Below are 22,742 nucleotides of genomic sequence, written 5' to 3'. Positions count from 1 at the left end.
AAGAATGCTGCAGTGTTTATCTCTTGTTCTTTTTTTTAAATGAAGTGATACAAGTACATAGATTAAAAAGTCAAGTAGTTCTACAAAGCTTATAATAAAAATAGCATTCCGTTGCACCATTCTCTTCACATCCCCAATTCCCTCTTCTCAGGAAGAGAAAATTTTAATTTTTAAGTGTTTTTTCTGATATACCTCCATATTTTGAAATAACATGCTTATACTGCTCTTTCTTGATTTTTAAATTCTAGATATTATCTCTTATCTTCTTACTATGAAAGATGAGGATTTGCCACATGATATGTGTATCATTAACTGCTGCCTCGCTCTCCCCAAAATAACTATATAATGACAATGTAAATATTATAGCAAAGTCATATATAAAAAAAAGTTGCCATCAAGTCACTTCCAACTTGTGCCAATCCTGTGTGTGTCAGAGTAAGGCTGTGCTCCAAAGGGTTTTCAATGGCTGCTTTTTCAGAACTAGATTGCCAGGTCTGTCTTCCATGGCTTCTCTTGGTAGACTCAAACCTCCAACTTTTCAGTTAGCAGCCAAGCACATTAACCATTTGCACTACCCAGTGACTCCAAACATTGGAGGCGCTCAATAAATGTTTGTTGGAGTGCTGATCTGAGTTTGAGATTCAAGCCTAAATCTGTCTTGTTCACAAACGTAGGCACACAGATCTAGGTATCAAGATGGTCTCTGCTTTAAGGAAGATTGGGAAGGAAAAATAAGCCAGTTCTAAAAACCCTAGCCAACCTGGTTTTTTATAATAAGAAGAGCTGATGCTTTGAAAAATGAAAGAAAAGGGTAAACTGAAATATTAAGGCTTACACATGCATCAAAGGAGAAATATCAAGAATGTCGGTTGGTTTGTTTTCCAGGGGCCCTATGGGTGTGCATCATTTTAAATCCACACTGCAAACTGGAGGAAAAATCCTGTTGGCTGCTGCAACTACAGAAGTGGAGTGATCTTGATGTCTGTCCCCTGGAAGATGGAAACTATGGGCACGAGCTGCCCAACATTACCAATGCACTTCCCCAGAGTGCCAGTCACAGCCCAGGTGAGCCAGATATCTTTTTAGGCTTTTTGTGCCTGGAACTCCAAAAGTGGGAGGGTACAATGGTGGTATAATGGTAGCCAGACATCTTTGGCTGTCAGAATAGATATCCTGAATAAGAAAAATCTGTCACCTTGTTCATCGTGAAATGGTAAACCTTAGATAAGGCTAAAGTTTCATCTTCGACATTGGGGATGCTGTACTTTTCCACATCTAGCATCCCCAGCATAAAGTCCTGAGCCCTCTGCATGAATCTTCTCCAACCTTCAAGTTCTCCATGTGTAATGTATCTTGGCCTCAACTGAAATTGGTTTTAGCTCAGAAGACCTACCTCAAGGGAGGGACCCCATTTTTTAAATCCGTTACCATTGAGTCAATTCTGACTCACAGAGACCCTATAGGACAAAGTAGAACTACCACATAGGGTTTCCAAGGAGTTGCTGGTGGATTTAAACCGCCAACCTTTTAGTTAGCAGCTGAGTTCTTAACCACTTCGCCATCAATAGCCTCTCGCTTTTCTGGATTTTTTTTTTTTTCCAAATTGTTATATAGCAGATAGCTGGGAGGTGGATATTTCCCAAGTTACTATCAGGATTCCTACTCCAGGAGGCCTGGCTTTTTAAGACAAAGCCAATATAATGTTACTGTACTCTCTGCTTTTTGAGTCCACCGACCAACAGTCATTGCTGGGATGTCGTCATTCATGTCAGTTTTAGTTCATGCAACTCAGGTTTTTTTATATTGGCAACTAATTATCCTTTAGCCCACTGGGAACATTTCATTGGTAGGAGATTTTATCAGACACTGATTTTATACTTGGTTCCTATGACTTTAGATGATAAATCTCTTGGTATTTTTATTTCAAGGAGGCAATCACTTAGATCTCTTGCTGGGTCTTCCTCTACTGTACCATAATTTGTATTAGCTATAAGCTGAGAATGAGCCATAGCTAGGTCAGCTCTTCATTTGGTTTCTGTCATTGGTTTAGTGAGCCAGTGAGGAGAGGGGCATAGACTCCATCCAGTAGAAAAGTTGGTGTGCTTCCCACTGAGGGACAATGTAAAGGAGAAGCAATTTCAGTAAATACAGTGAGTGTTATTTATATGATGTTGTTGGGTGCCATAGTTGATTCCGACTCAAAGCAACCCCATATGACAGGGTAGAACTGCCCCATAGAGTTTTCTTGGCTATAATCTTTACAGAAGCATCTCCCACAGAGCCGCTGGGTGGGTTTGAACCACCAGCCTTTCCATTAGCAGCCAAGCACTTTACTGGTGTGCCACCAGGGTTCCTATTCTTATAATAACATCCTTTAATCATCTGAGCCCATACCCATGAGATACATCAAATTCTAAAGAGATGATCAGATCCCAAGCACTTCTATTGAGTGAATGAATATATTAGTTTTTTCATGTTCAATCTGAATCCTCTGACTCTTCCTTCAACCCCCATTTTTTGGCACAGGCTTAGTAGATGTACACCTCATTTGGGCATCTCTGGAAACATCCATATAATACTTCAATTTTTAATCCCAGAGTAGTTTCAACTGCCTTAGTCTAGCAGAGATTCAGTTAAATGACTGTTTAGGGCTTTTTCTTTCCTTAAATGTGATTTCTATGAGTCCCCCTAAGTCCACAGTTTATGATGGTGTAGCTTCCATTTAGTCTACCTACACACTACCCTTAAGACTGAGCCTACTTTGACTGCAATTTTGGTTCCCCAGAAGCCGTTTTCCTGAAGAAAGACGGCATGGTAAAACACCAGTGAGAGAATAAGTTAATCAGTTGTTTGTCAGCATCAATTTTCTTTATTGTGGAACAAGACTAAGTCTGGAGATAGGAGTATGATAAAAAGTACACCCAAGGCTTCAGCTCTTTATCGGCTTTTAACTTGAATTTCCAGGAAGTTCTTAGTATGATAAGGGCCATGCTATAAATGAGACAGGTTCTGGAGTGGCCAGAGAAGTTACCTACTTGCTTCTTTCCACCTCTGACTTTTGCAGAAGCAGTTGGTATCCTCATTAATTGAGCACCACTGTCACTTCTCTCGTATATGTGGCTCTGGGTCCCAGGAGAAATTTGGTTTTCTGTAGAAAGAGGAAGGCAGCATGGATCTCTGTAAGAAGGTTCTTCCTATAGAGGGCACAGACACACTGAAAGTTTATTCATGAAAGAGGCAGTACAACAAACACAGATGGCAAAGTGGCTGTTGCCCTTAGCCACTTACTCTTCTTTTGCCCCTCTTTTCACTCTGAAGAAGTCACAGGAGCTAGAGTCTCAGATTGCCTATCATTGAATTATGCATTTCTTTCTTTCCGCAGACTCTTTATCAAGACCAAGACGAACAGTGTTCACTAGAGCCATCGAAGGCCGTGAACTGCATTGGCAGGACAGCCACTTACAGCGAATAATCAGCAGTGATATATATACAGCTCCTGCCTGCCAGCGGGAAAGCGAGAGACTACTCTTTAATTCTCAAGGCCAGCCATTGTGGCTTGGTAAGTCTATCTCTCCTCTACTCCTGCAAGGCCTGGATGAGCTACCTGCATAGGTACCAGCAACACCAACTACAATTTGGTACTTCTTCACATAGATCTTTTGAGGCCTTGTCTAGGATCTCAGGTTATTTATGTGAAGCCTGAGCTATTTGTGTATGTACTCAGCTGAGGTACAGTAACCTCAAATGGAGGCATTTGCATCCTGTCCTTTACAGATTTGAAAGGGGAAAGAAGTTAACAAATCTCAGAGTACTAACAAAACCATCAGACATTGGTTCACAGGCTCTCTCAGTCAACAGTTATTGAACAACATTAATAATCTACTCTAAAATTATGTGTTTTGCCAAAAAAACACTAACCTTGAAACTTAAATTACCCTCTACTAGTAGCTGGGGGACAGTCTGCATTTCATCAAGCTGTCTTCCATTTCTCTTTCCATTTTCCCTTCCCTTCTTCATCATAACAGGATAGAGCCATTCCATCATGAATGGCTCTGAAAGAGTTTGCCAGCATGGCCTTCTAGCATCTCTATCTTTGACTTTACCATAGGATGCCCATTCCAAAATAGACATTGTTTTTTTTTTTTTCCTTTCTTTACATATTCATTTTCTGAGTCTCATAACAATGACATCCATTTTCATTGTCTTCTCCCAACTCCGTCATCCCATATCTTTATCTTTCTCGAGATCTTGCTGCATCTGGATATCTGTCTTGCTCTTGAAAGCCTTGGCCAGACTCACTGTAGATCACCACCTGAAATTCTCTTTGATCATCTTTTCTCTTCTCTGATCCAACGTTTCAAAAATATAAATTTAATAAGCCTGTGAAAAAATATATACCTTATTAATAATCAAATATGCATATTAAAAGAGCACTGAATTATCATTATTTGATTGTCAAATAGAGATTTTTTTAATAAAGATAATTGGTTTCTGATGGGGGAATAGTTACATGGAGGTAGACACTCTCATATACCACTGGTAAGAATGTGAATTCTTACACCCTTTCTGAAGGATATTTCAGCAGCACTTACTAAAGCCTTTAAAATACAGTTATACTCTTTAACTCAGGAATTCTACATCTAGGGATTTATCCTGAGGCCATAATTAACTAAATATGCACAAGTTGGGGGGTTCATTAGAGCATGGAGATAAATAATTTACAGATGGGGAAATTGGAAACAATTTAAATGTCCAGCAACAGGGGGTTAATGCAATGGAGAATACACATATTCAGTGGAATGATACGTCATTGCTTTTAACATTATAGAAGTATATTTAGTGGCATGGAAAGATATTTATGATGCGTGTTATTAAGTGGAAAAATCCAATTACAAACAGTATCATCCCACTTTTATTAAAAATTGAGTAGAAAAGTCTGGATGAACATACATGAAACTAGAAATAGTGATTATCTCTGGGTAATGGGATTACGGATGATTTTTATTTGCTACCTTTTATCTGTATTTTCTAATTTTTTACAATTCTTTAATTTTTAATGCCATCTTTAAAATAAATCATAAATCTCTTTGTAATTACTGACCCACTTATAAGCCTTTGGTAGTCTTCCACTATCTGTAAGGTAAATCCAGATTCCTTACTGTGGTATTTAAAACCCTTCACATTCCAGACTCTACTTTTCTAGCCTAGCTCCACTGCATAATAAGCTTACTCTAGCTACACTGAATTATTTGCCATACTCTGAAGCTGTTATAAGTTTACCTTTCATGCTTTTACTTATATGCCTTTGCTTATATGTTCCCTGTGCCAGGAATGCCTTTCCAGGTTTGTCTACCTATTTATCCATCAAGGCTCAGCTCAAATATTATCATCTCTCTGTATATATTTCCATCATATCATTTCTTTTTAATAGTTTATCTGTTTTAATAATCTGTTTATATATCATTTGTGAGATCTTTGAGGTCAGTGACCGTTTCTTATTCAGCTTTGTATTCCCTTTGCCAGCACACTATCTGGCATATAATAGATTTTCAGGAAATATAAGATTAATAAATGAATAAGACTTTTCCCTTTAGTCAGTTAGTTGTTACCTCCTCCGGGTTCCCATAGTACATGTTCACCAAGAGGTACTACATTTTCTTATCCTAGTTGCGTATCTCTTTCTACACCGTGTCCCCACCCTGAGACTACAAGGTAGTTCTTTGAAGGTTTCATCTGTGATTTATTCAACCTTCTATCTTTTTAATAAATAAAACACAGTTCCTGATACACAATAGATGTCAGGTTGAATTTGAGGAACTGAACTGAACACAAACTCCCTTGTCAAGCATGAATTTTCCTGGTTTGAAAATTTAACGCAACCCAAATACTTTCTTCTTATCCGTTAGAGCATGTGCCTACAGCCTGTGCTCGAGTTGATGCCCTGCGTTCCCATGGTTATCCAAAAGAGGCCCTCAGACTCACAGTGGCCATTATCAATACCCTGAGGTTGCAGCAACAGAGGCAACTGGAAATCTACAAGCATCAAAAGAAAGGTATAGTGATTAGGAGCCATCTCAAGCCTGCAAGCCTGAGACTGATGAGGATCCTCAGGGGATGCAAGGTCTAGTACTTAATTTTCAATAATTATCATGGAGGACTATCATGGAGGAGGTGTGGAAGGGTTAGAGGATTACAGGTCATTCCACCTGCTCTGTGACCTAGAATACCTCACTTTATCTCTCTGAATCTCAGTTCTCTCATCCGTATAATGGAAATAATGCCCACCTGTATCCCTCACAGGGCAATTGTAAGGCTCACATAAGGTCTGGTATGAGAATACCCTTTCTAAACTCTAGAGCTATATTCACCTGTGTGCACTGCCAGCAGGAAGCCTTCATGCAAATCATATGGCCTTACAGCTGAGTGGTGGGTCGTTACCAGTCCTGTCAACTCAAGGCAAGACAATGAGGGTGGCTTTACTTTGACTCTCAGGGCCAAGAAAGAGACCAAAGAGGTGACCCAAGCAGGGACATAGAGAAATGCGTTTTTTTCCAATCTCTAAAACTCTAACCTGCTTGCTTCCAGAACTGTTGCAGAGAGGAACCACAACCATCACAAACCTGGAGGGCTGGGTGGGCCACCCACTGGATCCCATTGGCTGTCTGTTTCTCACTTTGACTGAGGCCTGCCGCCTGAATGACTATGGCTATCTGGAAGTGTCAGGTACAGGGGTCGCCCTGAGGCAATCCGGGACTGCCCTTGAAAGACTTCTCCTTCCTGCTAGACTCTGTTCTGTCCCTCCTGCTGCCTTTTCTTCCTCTTGTCCAAACTGACCTTTCCCTGAGGGATTTCCTTGGGGTTCCTCTCTTTCCCACCATCCTGCCACACTGTGGTCTGGCCCTGTCCTACTTACCCATTTTACCTGTTTGCTTCTTTCTTATTCCCCACCATGAATGCTTAAGGAGTTTGGTCCAAGGGGAATAAGAAAGGATAGAGGAATTTTAGGAATCAGAGGCCAGGTCCTCAGAGCAGTCTGGAAAGGGGAGAGAATTTCTATCGAGACTATATGTATCCCTTGCAATTACACAGTACTCTCTGGTTCCCATTGAACTTTCCTAATCATGAGGGCTTTGTACCAATTTTACAAATGAGAAATTTAAAAAAAAAAAAGTTGCTGTCCTATAGATTCCAACTCATGGAGAACCCATGTGTTACAGAATAGAACTGTTGCATAGGGTTTTCTTGGCTGTAATTTTTCCAGAAACAGATCACCAGGCATTTCTTCCGTGGCACCACTTGGTGGGTTCAGACCACCAACCTTTAGGTTAGTAGTTGAGTGCAAACCATTTGTACCACCCAGTGACTCATAAAGGGGGAGTAATTTAATAGCATCTCAAAGTAGCCAGGACTAGAGACAGAATCGATTCTTCTCTTCCCTATGCCATTATGATATCGTATACACGCATCTATTGTCGTATTTAGCACACCGCATTACAGTTTGTTTACAAATGCATATAGCAAAAATTGTGACTTACTTATCTTCGTGATCCTTGCATTTAGTGCAGTACCTGCCATTTAATGTTGTTGCTGGTTGCCATCAAGTCGATTTTGACTCATGGCAACCCCATTTATGCAGAAGAGACCTGCTCCATAGGCTTTTCAAGGCTGTGACCTTTCAGACAGATTGCCAAGCCTATCTTCTGAGGTGTCTTGGGTCAGTTCAGACCTCCAACCTTTTGGCCAGTAGCTTAGCGCTTAACTGTTTGTACCACCAAAGGACTCCTAAAAAAAAAAAACCCAAACCCGTTGCCATCAAGTTGATTCCAACTGATAGCAACCCTACAAGACAGAGTAGAATTGCCCCATAGGGTTTCCAAGGCTGTAAATCTTTACGGAAGAGACTACCACTTCTTTCTCCCGCGGATTTGCTGTTGGGTTTGAACCACTAACTTCTCAGTTAGCAGCCAAGCACCTAACCACTGCACCACCATGGCTCCTTTAGGGACTCCTAGTTTTCCATAAATACTCATTGTTTGGATGAAGGAGAAAAGTAAAGAAACCAAGACTCTGGCTCTTCAGCCTGTGCTCTTTTGCTGAAACTGTGAACCTAGTGGTGGTGCATATAAAATAATAGCAACAAAGTTGCACGTGTTACAAAAGTAAGAGTTTAATTGGACGGATTTGGATTTCTCTGGGTGGAGGTGCAAGGGGTAGCTCCATGCCAAGCAAGTACTGCCCTTATCTTCCCTTTGATGCCCTGCAGAAGGAATTGGTATCTTTGGTCTGTTTTATCTGCACAGTGATGCTTGTATCTTGAGATTGCACTTGGAATTCATTCATTCACCATTGACCTACGCTCAGCTATTTCCATATCGCAGGCCTTGAACAATAAGATAAAGTCTCTTCTCTTAAAGGTACTCACACTCTAGTAAAAGAGACAGACACAAAAACAGACAATGATGCCATTGTATAATGTGCTAACAAAATATAAGGTTTTATACTTCCCCAGCTGGCCTGACCAGCTCCTGTGTTAGGAAGGAGCTAATAATCTTTGTAGGTCTGTGTAGCCTTTTTTTCAGTATACTTTTCCCAGCTGCTCTGGGGTTCTGACTCAACTTCTCTGTAATAGCTGTTAACCAAGCTGTATCCCAAAGGGAGAGGGTAAGAGGGGCAGAAGAACCCACCAGGCCTGACCTAAGCAACCTGGTGCCCTGTTGCCCTCAGATATGAGTGAAAGCAGAACCCCTGTGTACCAGCATGTACCTGTAGCTGCAGGCTACCCAAACAGCAGTGAGTCCTACCTGTCATTGGCTCTCGAAGTTGCTCTGATGGGAATGGGTCAACAGAGGGTGATGCCTGAAGGCCTCTACGCACAGGACAAGGTGTGCCGTAATGAGGAGCAACTCCTGAGTCGACTCCAGGAGCTGCAGCTGGACGATGAACTAGTGCAAACACTGCGAAAACAGTGCATCTTACTGCTAGAAGGTAAGTGGGGAGAAACTGTTGTCACAGTGTCTTTCACCTGTGACCCTGGACTCCCCTTTCTAATAACAGGTACAGGAACATTTATGGCATTGAAATGTAGTGAAAATTCCCATGGCCAGCAGATGCGCAAGGGATCACAAGGCTCAAGTCCAGATGGGTGAATGGAAGAACACAGATAGATAACTGGCCAGCTTGTCTTTTTTCTGCAGGAGGTCCCTTCAGCGGTCTGGGAGAAGTCATCCACCGAGAGAGCGTGCCCATGCATACCTTTGCCAAGTATTTGTTCTCAGCTCTGCTGCCTCATGATCCAGACCTGTCCTATAAATTAGCCTTACGTGCTATGAGGTGGGTGGCCCTCTCCCAGCCCCATTGCCTCCACTAAAGCAGAAGTCTCCAATGCTCATTGTGTTTGTTTATCTCACTTTCTTATCTCTCCCTGTCTATTCTTTTGGACCTGCCACCAAGCCTGCCCTAAAATAGCTCACATATGATCTAGAATTCTTATCTGGGATGCCTTGCTGGTGACCCACTTGGCTCTCTGGCTGTACCTTTGATGGGTTATCTGGGGAAGCCCCTGAGGCATTAATAGATATGAAACACCCAAGACCTGACTCTTGTGTTCTGAGACCCTCCAGAGCTCAACTGAGTCATGATTCCCAGGCACAGGTCCCCAGAGTCATCTGGTGGATGTAGTGATAGGGCTGGGTATACCAAGACTTGAGAATAATGAGCTATGGTCATCTTGTTTCCAAACGAGAATAAGATCCTTGGTTCAGACAGATGGACCACTGAGATGCAGCAGACCATGTAGAAGAAGAATTTTAGTTAGACCATAAGGCTGAGAAAACATCTCACCTCAAATAGAAAAAGACTGCTGAGGATTCCTAGGCTTTTGTTTCTTATACTTTTAAAAATAACCTTACGGCTCTTGAACTGCCTTTCAAATCCATTTGCAGTGGGGACTATTCCACCTGAGTTCTGCAAGTGCCCAGGCACTCACCTCACATAGAGTATAGTACTGTAGGTTTTGAAACCTTCAAAAGCCTTGGTTAACCCTTTCCTGCCCAGATTCTCCCCAGCAAAGAATAGGCTTCTCTAAAGTGGTTCAGAATGGCAAGGATCTAGATGGTGGCTGATGACTCTCCTTGGGTCTTCTAGGTTTCCGGTTCTAGAAAACTCAGCTTCTGCAGGTGACACTACCCACCCTCACCATATGGTGTCTGTGGTACCCAGCCGTTACCCTCGCTGGTTCACGCTTGGACATTTGGAATCACAGCAGTGTGAACTGGCCTCCACCATGCTGACTGCTGCCAAAGGTGAGCATAGATAGACCTTAGGCTCCAGCGCTCCCACTGTGCCTGTCCAGCCCTGTTCTGCCAAAGGTTTAACCTGCAGTCTCCTGAAGAAGAGAAGCTCCTCAGCCCCCCTTGACCACTTGGAGTAATACCTGTTGCCATCAAGTCGATCCTGACTCATAGCAACTCTGTAGGAGAGAGTAGAACTGCCCCCATAGGGTTCCAGGGAGCAGCTGCTGGATCCAAACTGCCAACATTTTGGTTAGCAGCTGTAGCTCTTAACCACTAAGCAACCAGGGTTTGGAGTAATAGGGATCTTTATTTGAGTGCTGCCATTAGAAAGAGCACCTAGGAGTGAGAAGAACTGGGCCCAAGTCTAAGCTCCGCCCTACTTACTAATTGTAGGGCCCTGAGTACATAGAATGAAATGATCTTTAAGGTAACTTCCAGATCTAGCCCTCCATATGATAAAGTCACTCCATCTTTTTTTTTTTTAACCTAAGTGTAGTTTTTTTTTTTTTAATTTTATTAAGCTTCAAGTGAACGTTTACAAATCCAATCAGTCTGTCACATATAAGTTTACATACATCTTACTCCGTGCTCCCACTTGCTCTTCCCCTATTGAGTCAGCCCTTTCAGTCTCTCCTTTCGTGACAATTTTGCCAGCTTCCCTCTCTCTCTATCCTCCCATCCCCCCTCCAGACAAGAGTTGCCAACACACTCTCAAGTGTCCACCTGATATAATTAGCTCACTCTTCATCAGCATCTCTCTCCCACCTGCTGACCAGTCCCTTTCATGTCTGATGAGTTGTCTTTGGGGATCGTTCCTGTCCTGTGCCGACAGAAGGTCTGGGGAGCATGGCCGCCGGGATTCCTCTAGTCTCATTCAGACCATTAAGTATGGTCTTTTTATGAGAATTTGGGGTCTGCATCCCACTGATCTCCTGTTCCCTCAGGAGTTCTCTGTTGTGCTCCCTGTCAGGGCAGTCATCAATTGTGGCCGGGCACCAACTAGTTCTTCTGGTCTCAGGATAATGTAGGTCTCTGGTTCATGAGGCCCTTTCTGTCTCTTGGGCTCTTAGTTGTCGTGTGACCTTGGTGTTCTTCATTTTCCTTTGCTCCAGGTGGGTTGAGACCAATTGATGCATCTTAGATGGCCGCTTGTTAGCATTTAAGACCCCAGACGCCACATTTCAAAGTGGGATGCAGAATGTTTTCATAATAGAATTATTTTGCCAATTGACTTAGAAGTCCCCTCAAACCATGTTCCCCAGACCCCCGCCCCTGCTCCGCTGACCTTTGAAGCATTCATTTTATCCCGGAAACTTCTTTGCTTTTGGTCCAGTCCAATTGAGCTGACCTTCCATGTATTGAGTGTTGTCTTTCCCTTCACCCAAAGCAGTTCTTATCTACTGATTAATCAATAAAAAACCCTCTCCCTCCCTCCCTTCCTCCCCCCTTCGTAACCACAAAAGTATGTGTTCTTTTCAGTTTTTACTATTTCTCAAGATCTTTTAATAGTGGTCTTATACAATATTTGTCCTTTTGCCTCTGACTAATTTCGCTCAGCATAATGCCTTCCAGGTTCCTCCATGTTATGAAATGTTCCACAGATTCGTCACTGTTCTTTATCGATGCGTAGTATTCCATTGTGTGAATATACCACAATTTATTTACCCATTCATCTGTTGATGGACACCTTGGTTGCTTCCAGCTTTTTGCTATTGTAAACAGAGCTGCAATAAACATGGGTGTGCCTATATCTGTTTGTGTGAAGGCTCTTGTTTCTCTAGGGTATATTCCGAGGAGTGGGATTTCTGGGTTGCATGGTAGTTCTATTTCTAACTGTTTAAGGTAACGCCAGATAGATTTCCAAAGTGGTTGTACCATTTTACATTCCCACCAGCAGTGTATAAGAGTTGCAATCTCTCCGCAGCCTCTCCAACATTTATTATTTTGTGTTTTTTGGATTAATGCCAGCCTTGTTGGAGTGAGATGGAATCTCATCGTAGTTTTAATTTGCATTTCTCTAATGGCTAATGATCGAGAGCATTTTCTCATGTATCTGTTAGCTGCCTGAATATCTTCTTTAGTGAAATGTGTGTTCATATCCTTTGCCCACTTCTTGATTGGGTTGTTTGTCTTTTTGTGGTTGAGTTTTGACAGAATCATGTAGATTTTAGAGATCAGGCGCTGGTCGGAGATGTCATAGCTGAAACTTCTTTCCCAGTCTGTAGGTGGTCTTTTTATTCTTTTGGTGAAGTCTTTAGATGAGCATAGGTGTTTGATTTTTAGGAGCTCCCAGTTATCGGGTTTCTCTTCGTCATTTTTGGTAATGTTTTGTATTCTGTTTATGCCTTGTATTAGGGCTCCTAAGGTTGTCCCTATTTTTTCTTCCATGATCTTTATCGTTTTAGTCTTTATGTTTAGGTCTTTGATCCACTTGGAGTTAGTTTTTTTTTTTTTTTTTTATTAACTTTTATTAAGCTTCAAGTGAACGTTTACAAATCCAATCAGTCTGTCACATATAAGTTTACATACATCTTTCTCCTTACTCCCACTTGCTCTTCCCCTATTGAGTCAGCCCTTTCAGTCTCTCCTTTCGTGACAATTTTGCCAGCTTCCCTCTCTCTCTATCCTCCCATCCCCCCTCCAGACAAGAGTTGCCAACACACTCTCAAGTGTCCACCTGATATAATTAGCTCACTCTTCATCAGCATCTCTCTCCCACCCGCTGACCGGTCCCTTTCATGTCTGATGAGTTGTCTTCGGGGATGGTTCCTGTTGGAGTTAGTTTTTGTGCATGGTGTGAGGTATGGGTCCTGTTTCATTCTTTTGCAAATGGATATCCAGTTATGCCAGCACCATTTGTTAAAAAGACTATCTTTTCCCCAATTAACTGACACTGAGCCTTTGTCAAATATCAGCTGCTCATAGGTGGATGGATTTATATCTGGGTTCTCAATTCTGTTCCATTGGTCTATGTGCCTGTTGTTGTACCAGTACCAGGCTGTTTTGACTACTGTGGCTGTATAATAGCTTCTGAAATCAGGTAGAGTGAGGCCTCCCACTTTCTTCTTCTTTTTCAGTAATGCTTTGCTTATCCGGGGCTTCTTTCCCTTCCATATGAAATTGGTGATTTGTTCTCTATCCCCTTAAAATATGACATTGGAATTTGGATCGGAAGTGCGTTATATGTATAGATGGCTTTTGGTAGAATAGACATTTTTACTATGTTAAGTCTTCCTATCCATGAGCAAGGTATGTTTTTCCACTTAAGTATGTCCTTTTGAATTTCTTGTAGTAGAGCTTTGTAGTTTTCTTTGTATAGGTCTTTTACATCCTTGGTAAGATTTATTCCTAAGTATTTTATCTTCTTGGGGGCTACTGTGAATGGTATTGATTTGGTTATTTCCTCTTCGATGTTCTTTTTGTTGATGTAGAGGAATCCAAGTGATTTTTGTATGTTTATTTTATAACCTGAGACTCTGCCAAACTCTTCTATTAGTTTCAGTAGTTTTCTGGAGGATTCCTTAGGGTTTTCTGTATATAAGATCATGTCATCTGCAAATAGTGATAACTTTACTTCCTCCTTGCCAATCCGGATACCTTTTATTTCTTTGTCTAGCCTAATTGCCCTGGCTAGGACTTCCAGCAAGATGTTGAATAAGAGCGGTGATAAAGGGCATCCTTGTCTGGTTCCCGTTCTCAAGGGAAATGCTTTCAGGTTCTCTCCATTTAGAGTGATATTGGCTGTTGGCTTTGCATAGATGCCCTTTATTATGTTGAGGAATTTTCCTTCAATTCCTATTTTGGTAAGAGTTTTTGTCATAAATGGGTGTTGGACTTTGTCAAATGCCTTTTCTGCATCAATTGATAAGATCATGTGGTTTTTATCTTTTGTTTTATTTATGTGATGGATTACATTAATGGTTTTTCTGATATTAAACCAGCCTTGCACACCTGGTATAAATCCCACTTGATCATGGTCAATTATTTTTTTGATGTGTTGTTGGATTCTATTGGCTAGAATTTTGTTGAGGATTTTTGCATCTATGTTCATGAGGGATATAGATTTATAATTTTCTTTTTTTGTAATGTCTTTACCTGGTTTTGGTATCAGGGAGATGGTGGCTTCATAGAATGAGATGGGTAGTATTCCGTCATTTTCTATGCTTTGAAATACCTTCAGTAGTAGTGGTGTTAACTCTTCTCTGAAAGTTTGGTAGAACTCTGCAGTGAAGCCGTCTGGGCCAGGGCTTTTTTTTGTTGGGAGTTTTTTGATTACCTTTTCAATCTCTTTTTTTGTTATGGGTCTATTTAGTTGTTCTACTTCTGAATGTGTTAGTTTAGGTAGATAGTGTTTTTCCAAGAATTCATCCATTTCTTCTAGGTTTTCAAATTTGTTAGAGTACAATTTTTCATAGTAATCTGAAATGATTCTTTTAATTTCATTTGGTTCTGTTGTGATGTGGTCCTTCTCGTTTCTTATTCGGGTTATTTGTTTCCTTTCCTGTATTTCTTTAGTCAGTCTAGCCAATGGTTTATCAATTTTGTTAATTTTTTCAAAGAACCAGCTTTTGGCTTTGTTAATTCTTTCAATGGTTTTTCTCTTCTCTAATTCACTTAGTTCAGCTCTAATTTTTATTATTTGTTTTCTTCTGGTGCCTGATGGGTTCTTTTGTTGCTCACTTTCTATTTGTTCAAGTTGTAGGGACAACTTTTGGCTCTTTCTTCTTTTTGTATGTGTGCATTTATCAATATAAATCGGCCTCTGAGCACTGCTTTTGCTGTGTCCCAGAGGTTTTGATAGGAAGTATTTTCATTCTCGTTGCATTCTATGAATTTCCTTATTCCCTCCTTGATGTCTTCTATAACCCAGTCTTTTTTCAGGAGGGTATTGTTCAGTTTCCAAGTATTTGATTTCTTTTCCCTAGTTTTTCTGTTATTGATTTCTAGTTTTATTGCCTTGTGGTCTGAGAAGATGCTTTGTAATATTTCGATGTTTTGGACTCTGCAAAGGTTTGTTTTATGGCCTAATATGTGGTCTATTCTAGAGAATGTTCCATGTGCGCTAGAAAAAAAAGTATACTTTGCAGCAGTTGGGTGGAGAGTTCTGTATAAGTCAATGAGGTCAAGTTGGTTGATTGTTGTAATTAGATCTACCGTGTCTCTATTGAGCTTCTTACTGGATGTCCTGTCCTTCTCCAAAAGTGGTGTGTTGAAGTCTCCTACTATAATTGTGGAGGTGTCTATCTCACTTTTCAATTCTGTTAAAATTTGATTTATGTATCTTGCAGCCCTGTCATTGGGTGCATAAATATTTAATATGGTTATGTCTTCCTGATCAATTGTCCCTTTTATCATTATATAGTGTCCTTCTTTATCCTTTGTGGTGGATTTAAGTCTAAAGTCTATTTTGTCAGAAATTAATATTGCTACTCCTCTTCTTTTTTGCTTATTGTTTGCTTGATATATTTTTTTCCATCCTTTGAGTTTTAGTATATTTGTGTCTCTAAGTCTAAGGTGTGTCTCTTGTAGGCAGCATATAGATGGATCGTGTTTCTTTATCCAGTCCGTGACTCTCTGTCTCTTTATTGGTGCATTTAGTCCATTTACATTCAGCGTAATTATAGATAAATAAGTTTTTAGTGCTGTCATTTTGATGCCTTTTCATGTGTGTTGTTGGCCATTTCATTTTTCCACATACTTTTTTGTGCTGAGACATTTTTCTTAGTAAATTGTGAGATCCTCATTTTCATAGTGTTTGACTTTATGTTAGTTGAGTCGTTACATTTTTCTTGGCTTTTATCTTGAGTTATGGAGTTGTTATACCTTTTTGTGGTTACCTTATTATTTACCCCTATTTTTCTAAGTAAAAACCTAACTTGTATCGTTTTATATCGCCTTGTATCACTCTCCATATGGCAGTTCAATGCCTCCTGTATTTAGTCCCTCTTTTGTGATCTTTTACCTATTGACTTCCATGATTCCCTGTTATGAGTATTTTTTTTTTTAATTTTAATTTGTTTGTTTTTGTGATTTCCCTATTTGAGTTGATATCAGGACGTTCTGTTTTGTGACCTTGTATTGTGCTGGTATCTGATATTATTGGTTTTCTGACCAAACAATATCCTTTAGTATTTCTTGTAGCTTTGGTTTGGTTTTTGCAAATTCTCTAAACTTGTGTTTATCTGTAAATATCTTAATTTCGCCTTCATATTTCAGAGAGAGTTTTGCTGGATATATGATCCTTGGCTGGCAGTTTTCTCCTTCAGTGCTCTGTATATGTCGTCCCATTCCCTTCTTGCCTGCATGGTTTCTGCTGAGTAGTCTGAACTTATTGATTCTCCCTTGAAGGAAACCTTTCTTTTCTCCCTGGCTGCTTTTAAAATTTTCTGTTTATCTTTGGTTTTGGCGAGTTTGATGATAGTATGTCTTGGTGTTTTTCTTTTTGGATCAATCTTTAATGGGGTTCAATGAGCATCTTGGATAGATATCCTTTCGTCTTTCATGATGTCAGGGAAGTTTTGTGTCAGGAGTTCTTCAACTATTTTCTCTGTGTTTTCCGTCCCCCCTCCCTGTTCTGGGACTCCAATCACCCGCAAGTTATCCTTCTTGATAGAGTCCCACATGATTCTTAGGGTTTCTTCATTTTTTTTAATTCTTTTATCTGATTTTTTTTCGGCTATGTTGCTGTTGATTCCCTGGTCCTCCAGATGTCCCAGTCTGCATTCTAATTGCTTGAGTCTGCTCCTGCGCCGCGACCGCGCGTCCTGGCTGGGACGCCGCTCTCCCCTCTCCAAGACCAGTCACTGCCCCCCGGGGACCTCCCCCACCGGCTGCGTTGCCACGCGGCCCGCGCGAACCGGCTGGGCCCCCCCGAACCGGCTGGGCCCCCCCGGGGCTAGTTCAAGGGGATGGAGCAGCTCTCCGTGCCTCTGCCATGCCTGCGCCCACCAAAATCCCGGTGGGACGGCTCCCTGGCTGGGACGCTGCTCTCCCCACTCCAAGACCAGTCACTACCTCCCGGGGACTTCTCCCACCGGCTGCGCCGCCACGCCGCCCGTGCGAACCGGCTGGGCCCCCTCCCAGAATGAGTTCAGGGGCCAGGGCTGGGCCCCTTGTTTGTGCTATCAGCCCCCCTGGGCTCTGCCCCAAATCGGGCGCCGAAGGTCACCTGACTGGTACGCTGGCTCCAGGCTCTGAAAACAATCGCTGCCTCCCCATATTTGTTCGTTCTCCGTCTCTAAATCTGTGTTTGTTGTTCAGAGTTCGTAGATTGTCATGTATGTGATCAATTCACTTGTTTTTCCGAGTCTTTGTTGCAGGAGGGATCCGTGGTAGTGTCCACCTAGTCCGCCATCTTGGCCCCGCCTCTCACTCCATCTTTTTAAGACTCAAGTTCAAAATCTATAAAATGGGGATCATTGTCAATTACCTATCAGCCTCTTAGGGCCATTGGAAGATTCAGTGAAGTGATGACTAAGATAGAGCTACAAAACTCTTTACAGATAAGAGAGTTTGTGATTTTTTCAGGATCCTTGACCAAAAGACAAGCAGCCCAAAGTAGCTTTCAGGCCTTTAAGCCCTGTGTTCCCAGTCAGCTATGCAGGTTTCATGACAAAGAGAAGGGAAAATAAGCCCTTGCCTGAGGAGCTACAATAAGGCACTAGCTCCCATGCACTCTGAGCATCTTTCAGGTACCAGGTACCAGTAAACTGCATGGATTTTTTGGAGCATCTTTTTTTTTTTTTTAATTAAAAGTAACCTTTTGTTTTATCTTTTTGTTACCAAAAAAAGGCATGTTTATTGTAGAAAAGTAAAAGATACAGGTAAATCAATATAAAAATGATCTACAATCCAATACAAAAATTGAACAAATGATATAATCAGTTCACAGAAAAGGAAATATAAATGACTTTTAAACAACTAAAATGTTCAGCCTCACTTGAGAAATACAAATTAAAATTACTCCAAGATAACATTTTTTACCAATCTTATTGGCAAAAATCAATAAATTCATAATAGGCCTCCATGTGTGGAATGGGGAGTGGTGGCAACAGTGGCTGGCATTAGGCATCAGATTCCAAGCAGGATAAAGCAGTATGACTGCATGGGGAGGGGAAGGACAGTGGCGGTGACCCAGCATGGGGTGTCAGAGCACAAGAGGTTGAGGGGGGCATCTCCACAGCCTGGCAAGGAGTGACAGAGCCCAAGCAGGACGAGTAGAATACCCGTTGGGGAGCAGTGGTGACAGTGACCCAGTGAGACATGTCAGAACCCAAAGAGGGTAAGGAGGGCATTTGCACAATTGTAGCACTGGCAATGGTAATGTGATTATGTATCATAGATACATGCATAATAAAGAGGGTAGATTTCTCTTGGTCAGAAAAGGTAGCTATAGATAGGCAAACAGGGAAAACTAGAGTGAATCCTGCAGTGTTGGATTGGAATTGGAGATAATTGTACAAACTCATGGTTTTTAATAGATATATAAATAGATATAAAAATCAATATAGACATGGAAGTACATATAAATGTGTGTATATTTATGTATATGTGTTTTCATGTGCATATGTCAGGGAGAAGGTATATACACACACGTGTATATTCCCTAGTTCTGTTCACTGAGAAGACCTAAGAGCAGCAATTTCCCAATAGCATGAACGCATCATTTAGGAACCAGGGTTGCTTAGAGAAACGGATAATTTTAGGGTTGGGGCAAGAAAGATACAAGATAAATCTGGAACATTTTGTGCCAGAAAGTAAGGATGAGCTCAAAGAATGATGGGGACATACCAAAAGGAAATCAAAAGCCAACTTGGAGGGGCTACCACTGGCCAGATCTGGGACAGTTTGAGAATCAAAATAAAGGTGACTTCTGCTTCATACCTATTAAACTCATTGCTGTCGAGTCACTTCCAACTCATAGCAACTCAACAGGACAGAGTAGAACTGCTCCATAGGGTTTCCAAGACTGCTACATCTTTTTCCTGTGGAACACCTGGTGGGTTTGAACAGCTGACCTTTCAGTTAGCACCCAAGCGCTTAACCACTGCACCACCAGGGCTCCTTTCACACCTATTAGAATGGCTGAAATCCAGCATACTGATAATATCAAATGCTGGCAAGGATGTGGAACTCTCATTCATTGCTGGTGGAAATATAAAATGGTACAGCCACTAAATATAACAAACCTAAATATAAGATTACCATTCCATGCAGCAATTGCTCTTCTAGATATTTACCCAAATGAGATGAGAACATAGGTCTACATAAAAACCTGCACATGAGTGTTTATAGCAGCATTATTCATAGTTGCCAAAAATTGGAAGCAATTAAAATGCCCTTTAATAGGTAAGTGGATAAACAAACTGTGCTACATCTATATGATGGAGTATTATTCAGTGATAATAAGAAATGAAGTCTCATACCACAAAAAGACATGGAGGAAACTTAAATGCATGCTGCTAAGTGAAAGAAGCCAGTCCAAAAAAGCTACATACTGTATAATTCCAACTTTATGTCATTCTAGAACAGGCAAAACTATAGAGACGGTGAAAAGATCAGTGGTTGCCAGGGACTCAGGAGGAGGGAGGGATGAATAGGTGGAGCTCAGGGTATTTTCAGGACAGCGAAACTATTCTGTGTGATACTGTAATGGTGGACACATGACGTTAAGCATTTGTCAAAACCTATAGAACTGTACAGCACAAAGAATGAACCCTAATGTAAACTATGGACTTTAGTTAATAATAATCTACCAATATTGGTTCATCGATTGTAACCAGTATACTACAGGAATGCAAGATCTTAATCAAAGAAACAACATGCAGGGAAAAGGGGTAAATGGGAAAACTCTAAGCTTTCTGCATGATTTTTCTGTAAACCTAAAACTACTCTAAATAATAAAGTATAGCATAAAAAAGAATTACCAGTATCGGGAGTGAGAGAGGTGACATCACTATAAATTCTAAAGACATTAAAATGATAAGGGAATATTGTGAACAACTTTATACCGATAAACTCAACAACATAAATGAAATGGACTAATTCCTTGAAAGGCACAAACTACCAAAACTTACTCAAGAATAAATAGAAATGAATAGCCTATATCTGTTAAAGAAATTGAATTTGTGTTTAAAAATCTTTCTACAAAGATAAAACCAGGCTAGATGGCATTGCTGATAAATTCTACCAAACATTTAAGGAAAATTTAATAAAAATTCTATACAAACTCCTACAGAATATTGAAAAGGAGAAACTATTTCCCAGCTCAATCTATGAGGCTAGCATTACCCTGATACCAAAATCAGACAAAAGTCATTATAAGAAAAAATAACTAAAGACTTATTCTCTCATGAACACAGATGCAAAAATTCTTAGATTTTAGTAAATAGAATCCAACAATAAATAAAGAAGAAGAATACATCATAACTAAGTAGGGTTTATCACAGGAATGTAAAGTTGGTTTAACATTAGAAGATCAGTCACTATAATTCACCATCTTACCATATTTTTACACAAATAATGCATACCTTCTACGTTTGTTTTCCAACCACTCCCTACCCCCGTGACATGGATTGAATTATGTCCCCCCCAAAATGTGTGTATAATCTCATTTAGGCCATGATTTTCAGTACTGGTATGGCTGTCCTTCATTTTATGATGGTAATTTTATGTTAGAGAAGATTAGGGTGGAATTGTAACACCCTTACCAGGTCACATCCCTGATCCAGAGTAAAGGAAGTTTCCCTGGGGTGTGGTCTGCACCACCTTTTATCTTACAAGAGATAAAAGGAAAGGGAAGCAAGCAGAGAAGGGGGACTTCATATCACCAAGAAAGCAGTGCTGCGAGCAGAGCGCATCCTTTGGACCTGAGGTTCCTGTGATGAGGTGCTCCCAGACCAAGGGAAGACTGACGACAAGGACCTTCCTCCAGAGCCCACAGTGAAAGAAAGCCTTCCCCTGGAGCCAGAGCCCTGAATTTGGACTTCTGGCCTATGGGACTGTGAGAGAATAAACTTCTCTTTGTTAAAGCCATCCACCTGTGGTATTTCTGTTACAGCAGCCCCAGATAACTAAGACACCCCACAACGTATTTTCATAAGCAGGCTATGCTAATTTTTTTACAGCAACATGTAAAAAAGGTGGAATAGCACCACTTATGAAAATACCTCAAGGGAGGAGGGACGGTTAGCAAACAAACAGAAGGTGCGCATTATTAGCATAAAAATACAGTAATAGACTAAAAAAGAAAACACGTGATCATCTTAATAATACAGAAAAGGCATTTGACAAAATCTGACATTCATTCCTAATGAAAATAAAATACTCTAGCTAACTAGGGACAGAAGGGAACTTTCTCAGTATGATGAAGGACATCTGTGCTATATTTGGAGCCCTGGTGGCTCAGTGGTTAAGAGAACGGCTACTAACCAAAAAGGTCAGCAGTTCAAATCCACCAGCAGCTCCTTGGAAACCCTATGGGGCAGTTCTACTCAGTCCTGTAGGGTCACTATGAGTCGGAATCGACTTGACAGCAAGGGGGTGGGTTTGGGTGATGCTATATTTACAGCTAACTTTATACTTAATGGTGAAAGATTGAATGTTTTCCCCCTAAGATCAGGAACAAGGCAAGAATGTCACTTTCACCACTTGTATTCAACATCACACTGGCAGTTCTAGCCAGTGTAATAAGGCAAGAAGAAGAAATAAAAGATACCCAGGTTAGAAAAGAAGACGTTAAAACTATCTTTATTCACTGATGACATGATTGTCTATGTAGAAAATCTTGTGGAATCTACAGAAAGCTACTAGAATTACTGGTGAGTTTAACAAGGTCGCAAGATACAAGATCAATATAAAAAAAATCAATGGTATTCGTATGAAAATGTAAAGGACTTATAACAGCCAAAACAACTTGGAGAAAAAAAAAAGAAAGTTATAGGATTAACACTGCTTGATTTTAAGACTTATTATAAAGCTTTCAGTTAATGCACATGGCTGCTAACTGAAAGGTTGGCAATTTGAGTCCACCCAGAGGCATCTTGGAAGAAAGCCCTGGCGATCTACTTCCAAATAATCAACCATTGAAAACCCTGTGGAGCACAGTTCTATTCTGATACACGTGGGGTCTCTATGAGTGGGGTCTCTCTCAGGATCAACTCGATGGCAACTGGTTTGTTTTTTAAATAAAGCTATAGTAGTCAATACAGTGTTCAATACAGTGTTAGTGTAAAGATAAATCAATGGAAAAGAATAGAGTCCCAAAATAGACCCAAAATTGTATGGTCAATTTATTTTCAATAAAGGTACGATGCCAGTTCAGCTGGTGCATTATATAAAAAATTAACTCATGATGGATTATGGACCTAAATAAAAAACCTAAAACTTTTAAACTTCTAGTGCAAAACAGGACAAAATCACCTTCACTTTGAGTTAAGCAAAGATTTCTTA

At 40.7% G+C, this 22,742-nt stretch overlaps 1 protein-coding gene across 2 annotated transcripts in view; it reads left to right on the top strand.

The window, feature by feature from the left end:
- ZSWIM5 (zinc finger SWIM-type containing 5) overlaps positions 1–22,742 on the top strand; it is a 198,470-nt gene that overhangs the window by 161,815 nt on the left and 13,913 nt on the right. For both annotated transcript variants that reach the window (XM_003415562.4, XM_064281885.1), the window contains exons 5-11: positions 886–1,065; positions 3,383–3,559; positions 5,907–6,053; positions 6,586–6,723; positions 8,725–8,985; positions 9,195–9,330; positions 10,144–10,301. In XM_003415562.4, the coding sequence (XP_003415610.2) occupies positions 886–1,065; positions 3,383–3,559; positions 5,907–6,053; positions 6,586–6,723; positions 8,725–8,985; positions 9,195–9,330; positions 10,144–10,301 (1,197 nt within the window). The remainder of the gene's footprint in view (positions 1–885; positions 1,066–3,382; positions 3,560–5,906; positions 6,054–6,585; positions 6,724–8,724; positions 8,986–9,194; positions 9,331–10,143; positions 10,302–22,742) is intronic.

Source organism: Loxodonta africana, chromosome 3 (assembly GCF_030014295.1).
Source record: "Loxodonta africana isolate mLoxAfr1 chromosome 3, mLoxAfr1.hap2, whole genome shotgun sequence".
Taxonomy (NCBI): Eukaryota; Metazoa; Chordata; class Mammalia; order Proboscidea; family Elephantidae; genus Loxodonta; species Loxodonta africana.
Note: the sequence above shows the minus strand (reverse complement) of the source record. Positions and strands in the feature narration are given on the sequence as shown.